This window comes from Chiloscyllium plagiosum, unplaced genomic scaffold, assembly GCF_037043375.1.
Source record: "Chiloscyllium plagiosum isolate Xiang-an unplaced genomic scaffold, Cpla_swu_hap1 HiC_scaffold_51, whole genome shotgun sequence".
Taxonomy (NCBI): Eukaryota; Metazoa; Chordata; class Chondrichthyes; order Orectolobiformes; family Hemiscylliidae; genus Chiloscyllium; species Chiloscyllium plagiosum.
In genome coordinates, this window is record NW_028270189.1 from 793,629 (window position 1) to 809,138 (window position 15,510).

General features: G+C 55.2%; 1 protein-coding gene across 1 annotated transcript in view; it reads right to left on the bottom strand.

The window, feature by feature from the left end:
- The window catches only part of LOC148134931 (neural cell adhesion molecule L1-like), a 101,588-nt gene that overhangs the window by 45,780 nt on the left and 40,298 nt on the right, over positions 1-15,510 (bottom strand). The window contains exons 6-9 of the mRNA XM_087985250.1: positions 14,727-14,911; positions 12,755-12,886; positions 6,332-6,475; positions 4,813-4,924 (exon numbers count right to left, since the gene is read on the bottom strand). Coding sequence (XP_087841376.1) covers positions 4,813-4,924; positions 6,332-6,475; positions 12,755-12,886; positions 14,727-14,911 — 573 coding nt within the window. The remainder of the gene's footprint in view (positions 1-4,812; positions 4,925-6,331; positions 6,476-12,754; positions 12,887-14,726; positions 14,912-15,510) is intronic.

Genomic DNA, 15,510 nt, shown 5'->3' on the forward strand with positions numbered 1-15,510 from the left:
TACAGGTATCAGTCTGACAGAGATACACACACTCACCTGTACAGGCTACAGTCTGACAGAGATACACACACTCACCTGTACAGGGATCAGTCTGACAGAGATACACACACGCACCTGTACAGGTATCAGTCTGACAGAGGTACACACACTCACCTGTACAGGGATCAGTCTGAGAGAGATACACACACGCACCTGTACAGGTAACAGTCTGACAGAGATACACACACTCACCTGTTCAGGGATCAGTCTGAGAGAGATACACACACGCACCTGTACAGGTAACAGTCTGACAGAGATACACACACTCACCTGTTCAGGGATCAGTCTGAGAGAGATACACACACGCACCTGTACAGGTAACAGTCTGACAGAGATACACACACTCACCTGTACAGGTAACAGCATGAGACATCTGCACGCATGAGGGGCAAACGCGCGTGCACATGTACACACAGACAAGTCACACGCACAGTCATACACACAGTGACACACACATTCAGACTCTCACACACAGATACACACACCATCACACAGACACACATTCACACACAGACATACACACAGATTCACACAGACACACACAGACACACACAGATACACACAGTCACACACACATAGACACACAGTCACACACACACTGATACACACACTGATACACACACACTCACAGACACACGGACACACATTCACACGGACACACATTCACACAGACACACATTCACACAGACACACACACTCACAGACACACACACTCACGGACACACACACTCACGGACACACATTCACACAGGCACACACACTGATACAGACACACACACTCACAGACACACACACTCACAGACACACACACACGGACACACACACACGGACACACATTCACACGGACACACATTCACACGGACACACATTCACACGGACACACATTCACAGGCACACATTCACACAGGCACACACACTGATACAGAGACACACACTCACAGACACACACTCACAGACACACACGGACACACATTCACACAGATACACACACTCACAGACACACACTCACAGACACACACTCACAGACACACACACTCACGGACACACACACTCACGGACACACACACTCACGGACACACACACTCACGGACACACATTCACACAGGCACACACACTGATACAGACACACACACTCACAGACACACACACTCACAGACACACACACACACGGACACACATTCACACAGACACACACACACTGATACAGACACACACACTCACAGACACACATTCACACAGACACACACACACTGATACAGACACACACACTCACAGACACACACATACGGACACACATTCACACAGACACACACACACTGATACAGACACACACACTCACAGACACACACACTCACGGACACACACTCACGGACACACACTCACACAGGCACACACACTGATACAGACACACACACTCACAGACACACACACTCACGGACACACATTCACACAGACACACACACACTGATACAGACACACTGATACAGACACACACACTCACAGACACACACACTCACGGACACACACACTCACGGACACACATTCACACAGGCACACACACTGATACAGACACACACACTCACAGACACACACACACGGACACACATTCACACAGACACACACACACTGATACAGACACACACACTCACAGACACACACACACGGACACACATTCACACAGACACACACACACTGATACAGACACACACACACACGGACACACATTCACACAGACACACACACTGATACAGACACACACACTCACAGACACACACACTCACAGACACACATTCACACAGACACACATTCACACAGACACACACACACTGATACAGACACACACACTCACAGACACACACACTCACAGACACACACACACGGACACATTCACACAGACACACACACACTGATACAGACACACACTCACAGACACACACACTCACAGACACACACACACGGACACACATTCACACAGACACACACACACTGATACAGACACACACACTCACAATCACACACTCACACAGACACACATTCACACAGGCACACACACACTGATACAGACACACACATTCACACAGACACACACAATGATACAGACACACACTCACCAGACACACACACTCACCAGACACACATTCACACAGACACACATTCACACAGACACACACAATGATACAGACACACACACTCACAGACACACACACACACTCACAGACACACACACTCACAGACACACACACTCACAGACACACACTCACAGACACACACACACAGACACACACACACTGATACAGACACACACTGATACAAACACACACACTCACAGACACACACACACGGACACACATTCACACAGACACACACACACTGATACAGACACACACACTCACAGACACACACACTCACAGACACACATTCACACAGACACACATTCACACAGACACACACTAATACAGACACACATTCACACAGACACACACAATGATATAGACACACACTCACCAGACACACACACTCACCAGACACACACACTCACCAGACACACATTCACACAGACACACATTCACACAGACACACACAGACACACACAATGATACAGACACACACACTCACAGACACACACACTCACAGACACACACACTCACACAGACACACACACTCACACAGACACACACACTCACAGACACACATCCACACAGACACACACTCACAGACACACATACTCACAGACACACACTCACAGACACACACTCACAGACACACACTCACACAGACACACACACTGATACAGACACACACTGATACAGACACACACTGATACAGACACACACACTCACACAGACACACACACTCACACAGACACACACACTCACAGACACACATCCACACAGACACACACTCACAGACACACATACTCACAGACACACACTCACAGACACACACTCACAGACACACACTCACACAGACACACACACTGATACAGACACACACTGATACAGACACACACTGATACAGACACACACACACACACACACACACCTTGTGATGGGGGAGTTTGATTTCAATAAAAAAACCCTGAATCAAGAGTCTAATGTCAATTGTTAAAATCCCATCAGGTTCACGCAAGCCCTTTTGGGACGTTAATCTGCCTTCCTTCCCCTGTCCAGCCTACATGTGACTCCAGACACCACAGCGATGGGCAGAGTGAGTACTGTTATGAAGGGGAAGGTGTGTACTAGACCCTTTAAGAGAGAGTGAACGCTGTTTCGCCCTGAGAGCTGGCGGGCACCTGTCATGTGACTGACTAACCATCTCAGTGTGTACAGGAAACTTGGAAATATATGACGTTTGGCTGTGAAACAAATACCTGAGGTTGCGATCTGGACAGCAATTCGAATGTAACCAACCATTTTAGATTATGCCCCGGGATACTAAAACCCGATGGCGTTTTGAATTTTACTGTTTCGCCAACATGGGACCAATGAGACGATCCGATGCTGGGGGTATATAAAAACCAGCATTTGGAGAGTCAGCGACCGACTCTATCGTCAGAGTAAAGGCTAGCGCTCTCTATCAAAGAAACATATGAAGGTCATACAAAACATCTCTGCAACAAGACAACCCAGGGAGATCCACGGCCAGAGGAAGATAGACACCGGTGATGACGGCTACTGTCGGGTTTTGAGAATTAAGTTGGTGTCAGTTTAATACGGCTGTTTCTTGGATCAGGATATTGTTATTGAATTGGAGGCAGTTAACAAGCAGGCTTCGAGTGTCAATAGTTGTTGTTGGAAAGTTCACTTTTGGAGTTAAAGCATAATCTGGTTCCTTTTTTTAATCTTCCAATAGTGGAGGTTGGGAGGTCTCGGTCACTCTCAGATTACCGGGGCGAGGTAACCTTCTCTGGGAGTCTGGTTACTTAGCGGAAGCTTTCACCGTCTTGTCGCGACTGCAAACATCGCTGAGGGCGAGGAAGGCTAACGGAAGCGCTGGACTCCATCAGGAGAGTGTTGGAGCCCAGGAGCGAGGGATGTCCCACTGTGGTTGATTGTACAGGGAAAAGACCACCGCTCCCAGAGCATTGTGGGGGCCAGTGTCGGGGGGTCTCTGTATCTGAGCGAAGGTAGTTCTGGCTCCAGAGGAAGGCTGATTCATGGGACAGACCGCAGGGAGAGAGACTGGATCAGTCCGGGATTATATTCACTGGAGTTAGAAGAACGAGGAGGGGGATCTGATCAAACCGATCAAATTCTAACAGGACTAGACGGGGGAGTGGTTGGCAGCGCAGCAAGGTTGTTCCTCATCACCTCAGACCCAGGGGGGCTAAAGGAGACAGGGTTGGACTGAGATGGGGAGAAACAACTGTCCCTTTAAGAGAGAGTGAACGCTTTTTCGCCCTGTCATGTGACTGACTAGCCGTCTCAAAGTGTACAGGAAACTTGGAAATATACGACATTTGGCTGTGAAACAAATACCTGAGTTCTGTTTGCGATTTGGACAACAATTCAAATTTAACCAACCAGTTCAAATTATGCCCCAGGATACTAAAACCCAATCGAGTTTGAATTTTACTGTTTTGCCAACATGGGACCATGCTGTGGAGGGGCCTGTGGGATTCTCTGCGGTCGCGGGCTGCAACACTGGATGCTTCCGAGACGGAGTTAGACATGATTCTGTTGGGTTGAGGGCAGGATTGGGACATTGAGCGGGAGAGGCGGACCTGACTCAAGGGGGCCGAATGGCGCTGTGTTTTGTACCTTGGGGCCTTACCAGAGGACGGTGGGAGTGGGAGCGCCGAACGCTTTGCAGTGAAGGTTGGCCGTCTGTCTCTCGACGACTCTGTACTCCTTGTCAGAAGGGGTCAGGATCTGGGCGGGCAACTCTGCAAACGGACAACAGAGGAAACTCAGAGAAGGAACTGGCCCACCTTCAGACAGAACACAACGCAAAGCAACAGACGGCAGGATGCCCCCGTTCCTGCCCTGTCCGTGGGCAGCTGTGGGGAGGAAGATTGGCGGGAAGTTACATAGCCCTTGGGTGGTGGACAATGAGTGACACGGTGTCTGGGTAAAGGGACAGAGAGAGAGACAGAGAGAGAGCTAGAGAGAGAGATGAGAGAGATGAGGGTGATGAGGGTGATGGTCTCTGGATAAATGGGAAGGGAGAGAAAGAGGGAGAGGGAGAGACAGAGTGAGAGCGAGAGAGAGGGACAGAAAGACAAGGAGAGATGGTCTCTGGGTAAATGGGGAGGGAGAGGGAGGGAGAGGGAGAGAAAGAAGGAAGGGAAGAGAGAGAGAGAGAGTCTCTGGGTAAAGAGAGAGAAACAGAGAGAGAGTCCCTAGGTAAAGGGAGAGAGAGGGGTAAAGAGAGAGTGAGACAGAGTCTCTAGGTAAAGAGAGAGAGATACAGTCTCTGGGTAAAGGCGGGCAGAGAGAGAGACAGACAGATATAGAGAGAGAGAGAGATGGTCTCTGGGTAAATGGGGAGGGAAACAAGGAGAGAGTCTCGAGGTAATGGGAGAGAGAGATAGACAGTCTGTGGGTAAAGGGAGAGAGGGGTAGAGCGAGAGGGGGTATACAGAGAGAGAGAGACCGACAGAGAGAGAGAGAGAGAGAGAGAGAGAGAGAGAAAGAGAGAGATAGAGAGAGAGAGAGAGACGGATACAGATAGTCTTTGGGTAAAGATCCTGCCGATCCTCTGGGGAGACCGAGGAGCCAGTGTCCTGGAGCAGGCCGGCCAGCATCCCCAGCACTGACCCCCCTCCATCCCCCCCCCCCGAACGGTGGGCTGGGCGCGTCATCCCCGTGACCCACGTGAGACTTCCCCAGCGGGTGCTCGGCTCCGAAACGACCGGCGAGCCCCAGGTGGACGGAGGGAGGGATACCCTCGAGGCCGCGCTGGGACAAAGCTCAGCGTTCCCACTGACCCTTCCCCGGGAATCACTGTCCCGAGACCCTCCAGGTCCGAGGAGCAGCATCCAGGAAGGCTCCGAGCGCCTCGTGACCCACCATCAGTCGGAGGGGGGAGGGAGTCGGGTGCAAACAGCTGACACGGGGCGCCCCACCCACCTGTTCCTGTGACACCCGTCTAACAGAGCCTGTAGTCGGCATGTCGGACTGTATGGCCACCGACAGACTCCCCCTCAGAGGGGGGGGCAGGGAGAGGGGGAGTCCCCCGCGTCTGTGAGGCACCGCCGATGGGACAGGGGGAGGAGGGAGAGGGTGTGGGGGGGAACAGCACCCCCATTTGGAGAGGGTCTCGCGCCCTGGCGCCGGCCTGTCCCACTCACCGATGACCTGGACGATGATGTTCGCCAGGAGGCTGCCGTGTTCGTTCTGAGCTTCGCACTGATAGATCGCCGTGTCCTCTTTCTGAACGTTGCTCAGGATCAGGACGTGTCCCGACGCCGTCCGGGATGGGGTCTGGTCCACCTCTGCCGGGGAGAAGTCACAACGATTGACCCATTCGGACACGGGCACCAGGGGCAGAGCCGGCAGGTCTGCCGGACGGCACCAAGGTGACGGAGCGGCGGGCGGCCACGAACGCTCTTTACTGGATCTCTCTGGGGTGGGGGGGGCGACGCGGCGGTTCAGTGGTTAGCATCGCTGCCTCCCAGCGCCAGGAACCCGGGTTCGATCCCAACCTCGGGCTACTGTCTGTGTGGAGTTTGCACATTCTCTCCGGGGACAATTTAGCACGGCCAATCCCACCCTAACCTGCACATCCCTGGGCACTACGGGGACAATTTAGCACGGCCAATCCACCCTAACCTGCACATCCCTGGGCACTACGGGGACAATTTAGCACGGCCAACCCACCCTAACCTGCACATCCCTGGGCACTACGGGGACAATTTAGCACGGCCAATCTACGCTAACCTGCACATCCCTGGGCACTACGGGGACAATTTAGCACGGCCAATCCCACCCTAACCTGCACATCCCTGGGCACTACGGGGACAATTTAGCACGGCCAATCCACCCTAACCTACACATCCCTGGGCACTACGGGACAATTTAGCACGGCCAATCCACCCTAACCTGCACATCCCTGGGCATTACGGGGACAATTTAGCACGGCCAATCCACCCTAACCTACACATCCCTGGGCACTACGGGACAATTTAGCACGGCCAATCCACCCTAACCTGCACATCTCTGGGCACTACGGGGACAATTTAGCACGGCCAATCCACCCTAACCTGTACATCCCTGGGCACTACGGGACAATTTAGCACGGCCAATCCCACCCTAACCTGCACATCCCTGGGCACTACGGGGACAATTTAGCACGGCCAATCCACCCTAACCTACACATCCCTGGGCACTACGGGACAATTTAGCACGGCCAATCCACCCTAACCTGCACATCTCTGGGCACTACGGGGACAATTTAGCACGGCCAATCCACCCTAACCTGTACATCCCTGGGCACTACGGGACAATTTAGCACGGCCAATCCACCCTCACCTGTACATCCCTGGGCACTACGGGGACAATTTAGCACGGCCAGTCCACCCTAACCTGTACATCCCTGGGCACTACGGGGACAATTTAGCACGGCCAATCCACCCTCACCTGTACATCCCTGGGCACTACGGGGACAATTTAGCACGGCCAATCCACCCTCACCTGTACATCCCTGGGCACTACGGGGACAATTTAGCACGGCCAATCCCACCCTAACCTGCACATCCCTGGGCACTACGGGGACAATTTAGCACGGCCAGTCCACCCTAACCCGCACATCCCTGGGCACTACGGGACAATTTAGCACGGCCAGTCCCACCCTAACCTGCACATCCCTGGGCACTACGGGACAATTTAGCACGGCCAATCAACCCTAACCTGCACATCCCTGGGCACTACGGGACAATTTAGCACGGCCAATCCACCCTAACCTGTACATCCCTGGGCACTACGGGGACAATTTAGCACGGCCAATCCACCCTAACCTGCACATCCCTGGGCACTACGGGACAATTTAGCACGGCCAATCCCCCCTAACCTGCACATCCCTGGGCACTACAGGACAATTTAGCACGGCCAGTCCCACCTTAACCTGTACATCCCTGGGCAGTACGGGACAATTTAGCACGGCCAATCCCCCCTAACCTGCACATCCCTGGGCACTACAGGACAATTTAGCACGGCCAATCCACCCTAACCTGTACATCCCTGGGCACTACGGGGACAATTTAGCACGGCCAACCCACCCTAACCTGCACATCCCTGGGCACTACGGGACAATTTAGCACGGCCAATCCACCCTAACCTGCACATCCCTGGGCACTACGGGACAATTTAGCACGGCCAGTCCCACCCTAACCTGTACATCCCTGGGCAGTACGGGACAATTTAGCACGGCCAATCCCCCCTAACCTGCACATCCCTGGGCACTACGGGGACAATTTAGCACGGCCAATCCACCCTAACCTGTACATCCCTGGGCACTACGGGGACAATTTAGCACGGCCAACCCACCCTAACCTGCACATCCCTGGGCACTATGGGACAATTTAGCACGGCCAATCCACCCTAACCTGCACATCCCTGGGCACTACGGGACAATTTAGCACGGCCAACCCACCCTAACCTGCACATCCCTGGGCACTACGGGGACAATTTAGCACGGCCAATCCACCCTAACCTGTACATCCCTGGGCACTACGGGGACAATTTAGCACGGCCAACCCACCCTAACCTGCACATCCCTGGGCACTACGGGGACAATTTAGCACGGCCAATCCATCCTAACCTGTACATCCCTGGGCACTACGGGGACAATTTAGCACGGCCAATCCACCCTAACCTGCACATCCCTGGGCACTATGGGACAATTTAGCACGGCCAATCCACCCTAACCTGCACATCCCTGGGCACTATGGGACAATTTAGCACAGACAATCCACCCTAACCTGCACATACCGGGACACTACGGGGACAATTTAGCACGGCCAATCCACCCTAACCTGTACATCCCTGGGCAGTATGGGACAATTTAGAACGGCCAATCCACCCTAACCTGCACATCCCTGGGCACTACGGGGACAATTTAGCACGGCCAATCCACCCTAACCTGCACATCCCTGGGCACTATGGGACAATTTAGCACGGACAATCCACCCTAACCTGCACATACCGGGACACTACGGGGACAATTTAGCATGGCCAATCCACCCTAACCTGCACATCCCTGGGCACTACGGGACAATTTAGCACGGCCAATCCACCCTAACCTGCACATCCCTGGGCACTATGGGACAATTTAGAACGGCCAATCCACCCTAACCTGCACATCCCTGGGCACTACGGGGACAATTTAGCACGGCCAATCCACCCTAACCTGCACATCCCTGGGCACTACGGTGACAATTTAGCACGGCCAATCCCACCCTAACCTGCACATCCCTGGGCACTACGGGACAATTTAGCACGGCCAATCCACCCTAACCTGCACATCTCTGGGCACTACGGGGACAATTTAGCACGGCCAATCCACCCTAACCTGCACATCCCTGGGCATAACAGGGACAATTTAGCACGGCCAATCCACCCTAACCTGCACATCCCTGGGCACTACAGGGACAATTTAGCACGGCCAATCCACCCTAACCTGTACATCCCTGGGCACTACGGGGACAATTTAGCACGGCCAATCCACCCTAACCTGTACATCCCTGGGCACTACGGGGACAATTTAGCACGGCCAACCCACCCTAACCTGCACATCCCTGGGCACTACGGGGACAATTTAGCACGGCCAATATACCCTAACCTGTACATCCCTGGGCACTACGGGGACAATTTAGCACGGCCAATCCACCCTAACCTGTACATCCCTGGGCACTACGGGGACAATTTAGCACGGCCAATCCACCCTAATCTGCACATCCCTGGGCACTATGGGACAATTTAGCATGGCCAATCCACCCTAACCTGCACATCCCTGGGCACTACGGGACAATTTAGCACGGACAATCCACCCTAACCTGCACATCCCTGGGCACTACGGGGACAATTTAGCACGGCCAATCCACCCTAACCTGTACATCCCTGGGCACTACGGGGACAATTTAGCACGGCCAATCCACCCTAACCTGTACATCCCTGGGCACTACGGGACAATTTAGCACGGCCAATCCACCCTAACCTGCACATCCCTGGGCACTATGGGACAATTTAGCACGGCCAATCCACCCTAACCTACACATCCCTGGGCACTATGGGACAATTTAGCACGGACAATCCACCCTAACCTGCACATCCCTCGGCAGTATGGGACAATTTAGCACGGCCAATCCACCCTAACCTGCACATCCCTGGGCACTACGGGGACAATTTAGCACGGCCAATCCACCCTAACCTGCACATCCCTGGGCACTACGGTGACAATTTAGCACGGCCAATCCCACCCTAACCTGCACATCCCTGGGCACTATGGGACAATTTAGCACGGCCAATCCACCCTAACCTGCACATCCCTGGGCACTACGGGTCAATTTAGCACGGCCAATCCACCCTAACCTGCACATCTCTGGGCACTACGGGGACAATTTAGCTCAGCCAATCCACACTAACCTGTACATCCCTGGGCACTACGGGGATAATTTAGCACGGCCAATCCACCCTAACCTGCACATCCCTGGGCATAACAGGGACAATTTAGCACGGCCAATCCACCCTAACCTGCACATCCCTGGGCATAACAGGGACAATTTAGCACGGCCAATCCACCCTAACCTGTACATCCCTGGGCACTACGGGGACAATTTAGCACGGCCAATCCACCCTAACCTGCACATCCCTGGGTACTACGGGGACAATTTAGCATGGCCAATCCACCCTAACCTGCACATCCCTGGGCACTACGGGACAATTTGCACGGCCAATCCACCCTAACCTGCACATCCCTGGGCACTACGGGACAATTTAGCACGGCCAATCCACCCTAACCTGTACATCCCTGGGCACTACGGGACAATTTAGCACGGCCAATCCACCCTAACCTGTACATCCCTGGGCACTACGGGGACAATTTAGCACGGCCTATCCACCATAACCTGTACATCCCTGGGCACTACGGGACAATTTAGCACGGCAAATCCACCCTAACCTGCACATCCCTGGGCACTATGGGACAATTTAGCACGGCCAATCCACCCTAACGTGTACATCACTGGGCACCACGGGGACAATTTAGCACGGCCAATCCACCCTAACCTGTAAGTCACTGGGCACTACGGGGACAATTTAGCACGGCCAATCCACCCTAACCTGTACATCCCTGGGCACTACGGGACAATTTAGCACGGCCAATCCACCCTAACCTGTACATCCCTGGGCACTACGGGGACAATTTAGCACGGCCAATCCACCCTAACCTGCACATCCCTGGGCACTACGGGACAATTTAGCACGGCCAATCCACCCTAACCTGCACATCCCTGGGCACTACGGGGACAATTTAGCACGGCCAATCCACCCTAACCTGCACATCCCTGGGCACTACGGGGATAATTTAGCACGGCCAATCCACCCTAACCTGTACATCACTGGGCACTACGGAGACAATTTAGCACGGCCAATCCTCTCTAACCTGCACATCCCTGGGCGCTATGGGACAATTTAGCACGGACAATCCACCCTAACCTGTACAACCCTGGGCACTACGGGACAATTTAGCACGGCCAATCCCACCCTAACCTGCACATCCCTGGGCACTACGGGGAACAATTTAGCACGGCCTATCCACCCTAACCTGCACATCCCTGGGCACTACGGGACAATTTAGCACGGCCAATCCACCCTAACCTGCACATCCCTGGGCACTACGGGGACAATTTAGCATGGCCAATCCACCCTAAACTGCACAGCCCTGGGCACTACGGGGACAATTTAGCACGGCCAATCCCACCCTAACCTGCACATCCCTGGGCACTACGGGGAACAATTTAGCACGGCCAATCCACCCTAACCTGCACATCCCTGGGCACTACGGGGACAATTTAGCACGGCCAATCCACCCTAACCTGCACATCCCTGGGCACTACGGGGACAATTTAGCACGGCCAATCCACCCTAACCTGCACATCCCTGGGCACTACGGGGACAATTTAGCACGGCCAACCCACCCTAACCTGTACATCCCTGGGCACTACGGGGACAATTTAGCACGGCCAATCCACCCTAACCTGCACATCCCTGGGCACTACGGGGACAATTTAGCACGGCCAATCCACCCTATGGCTCTAAACGGGACTAGAGTGAGGTGCTGGAAAAGCCCAGCAGGTCAGGCAGCCTCCGAGGGGCAGGAGAGTCGATGCTTCGGGCCAGAGGCCCTCGTCAGGAATGAGTGGTGAAGTGCTCTGGCCCTAAATGTCGACTCACCTGCTCCTCGGACGCTGCCTGACCTGCTGGGCTTTTCCAGCACCTCACTCTCGACTCAGATCTTCAGAAGCTGCAGTCCTTTTAAACGGGATATCAGGGACAGCACGGACAGGATGGGCCGAAGGGCCTGTTTCCATGCCGGACGACTCTAAACGGGACTGGATGAGTGCGGGACAGCACGGACGGGATGGGCCGAAGGGCCGGTTTCCGTGCTGGACGTCGCTACAGCCGACCGGGTGGAGGAGCCCGGCTCTCTGAGTGACCCACAGCGCAGTGCGCCCCCGCCCCGCGCCCCCCACCCCGGGGGACTGGCACCCACTCACCGCTCAGCAGCACCCCATTAACTCTCCAGCGGATCCGCGCCTCGGGTTTGGCGTCCACATCGCAGTCCAGCCGCACGTTCTCCCCGGGACCATAGATCCCATCCTCCGGTTTCTTCACCCAGTACGGAGCAGCTGCAGCGGGGGGGGGGGGGGCAGAAACACGAGGAGGAGGGGAGGCTAAGCAGTCAGCAAAGTGGGGGAGGCCATCGACAGGATTCGTGCAGGGTAACTGGGATGGCACCGGCGGGATGGGCCGAAGGGTCTGTGTCCGTGCTGGGGACTGGATTAATGCAGGATAACTGAATGGCCTCCTGTTTCTGAGTAACAGGCTGGAGGAGGAGGGGCTGAATGGCCTCCAGTTCCTGTGTAACAGGCTGGAGGAGGAGGGGCTGAATGGCCTCCTGTTCCTGTGTAACAGGCTGGAGGAGGGGGAGGGGCTGAATGGCCTCCAATTCCTGTGTTACAGGCTGGAGGAGGAGGAGGGGCAGAATGGCCTCCTGTTCCTGTGTAACAGGCTGGAGGAGGAGGGGCTGAATGGCCTCCTGTTCCTGTGTAACAGGCTGGAGGAGGAGGAGGGGCTGAATGGCCTCCTGTTCCTGTGTAACAGGCTGGAGGGGGGGGAGGGGCTGAATGGCCTCCTGTCCCTGTGTAACAGGCTGGAGGAGGAGGGGGGCTGAATGGCCTCCCGTTCCTGTGTAACAGGCTGGAGGGGGAGGGGGCTGAATGGCCTCCTGTTCCTGTGTAACAGGCTGGAGGAGGAGGAGGGGCTGAATGGCCTCCTGTCCCTGTGTAACAGGCTGGAGGAGGAGGGGGGCTGAATGGCCTCCCGTTCCTGTGTAACAGGCTGGAGGGGGAGGGGGCTGAATGGCCTCCTGTTCCTGTGTAACAGGCTGGAGGAGGAGGAGGGGCTGAATGGCCTCCTGTCCCTGTGTAACAGGCTGGAGGAGGAGGGGCTGAATGGCCTCCTGTTCCTGTGTAACAGGCTGGAGGAGGGAGGGGGCTGAATGGCCTCCTGTTCCTGTGTAACAGGCTGGAGAAGGAGGGGCTGAATGGCCTCCTGTTCCTGTGTAACAGGCTGGAGGAGGAGGGGCTGAATGGCCTCCTGTCCCTGTGTAACAGGCTGGAGGAGGAGGGGCTGAATGGCCTCCTGTTCCTGTGTAACAGGCTGGAGGAGGGAGGGGGCTGAATGGCCTCCTGTTCCTGTGTAACAGGCTGGAGGAGGAGGGGCTGAATGGCCTCCTGTCCCTGTGTAACAGGCTGGAGGAGGAGGGGCTGAATGGCCTCCTGTTCCTGTGTAACAGGCTGGAGGAGGGGCTGAATGGCCTCCTGTTCCTGTGTAACAGGCTGGAGGAGGAGGGGCTGAATGGCCTCCTGTTCCTGTGTAACAGGCTGGAGGAGGAGGGGCTGAATGGCCTCCTGTTCCTGTGTTACAGGCTGGAGGAGGAGGGGCTGAATGGCCTCGTGTTCCTGTGTAACAGGCTGGAGGAGGAGGGGCTGAATGGCCTCCTGTTCCTGTGTAACAGGCTGGAGGAGGAGGGGCTGAATGGCCTCCTGTTCCTGTGTTACAGGCTGGAGGAGGAGGGGCTGAATGGCCTCCTGTCCCTGTGTAACAGGCTGGAGGAGGAGGAGGGACTGAATGGCCTCCTGTTCCTGTGTAACAGGCTGGAGGAGGAGGGGCTGAATGGCCTCCTGTTCCTGTGTAACAGGCTGGAGGAGGAGGGGCTGAATGGCCTCCTGTTCCTGTGTAACAGGCTGGAGGAGGAGGGGCTGAATGGCCTCCTGTTCCTGTGTAACAGGCTGGAGGAGGAGGGGCTGAATGGCCTCCTGTTCCTGTGTAACAGGCTGGAGGAGGAGGGGCTGAATGGCCTCCTGTTCCTGTGTAACAGGCTGGAGGAGGAGGGGCTGAATGGCCTCCTGTGAGGGATGTTCTCAAGATGTGATCTGGGGACTGGGGCTGTTGGTCCTGACTTACCCTCAACAGATACGTGGTAGGTGTGCTGGACCAGTCCCTGGCCGTTTCTCCCTATGCAGCGGTATTCTCCGTCATCGTCCTCAACCACATCGTGAATCCTCAGCGTCTTGTTGAAGTTGTCGTAGCTGACCCTGTCCCAGGGTAAGCTCCCATCCAAACGGTGCCAGTGCACGTTGGGAGTGGGGCTAGGGCAGAGAGCAGACAGCACCAGATCCTGAGAAACACGACTGTTACCCCAACCGGGGGGGGGTAGGGGGATAGAGGGGGGACAGAGGGGGGAACGGGATAAAGACCCAGAGGGGGAGACGGGGATAGGGGGGGAATGGGATATAGACCCAGAGACGGGGATAGAGGGGGGAACGGGATAAAGACCCAGAGACGGGGATAGAGGGGGAACGGGATAAAGACCCAGAGACGGGGATAGAGAGGGAACGGGATAAAGACCCAGAGGGGGAGACGGGGATAGAGGGGGAACGGGATAAAGACCCAGAGGGGGAGACGGGGATAGAGGGGGAACGGGATAAAGACCCAGAGGGGGAGACGGGGATAGAGGGGGAACGGGATAAAGACCCAGAGGGGAGACGGGGATAGAGGGGGAACGGGATAAAGACCCAGAGACGGGGATAGATGGGGAATGGGATAAAGACCCAGAGACGGGGATAGAGGGGGAACGGGATAAAGACCCAGAGGGGGAGACGGGGATAGAGGGGGAACGGGATAAAGACCCAGAGGGGGAGACGGGGATAGAGGGGGAACGGGATAAAGACCCAGAGGGGGAGACGGG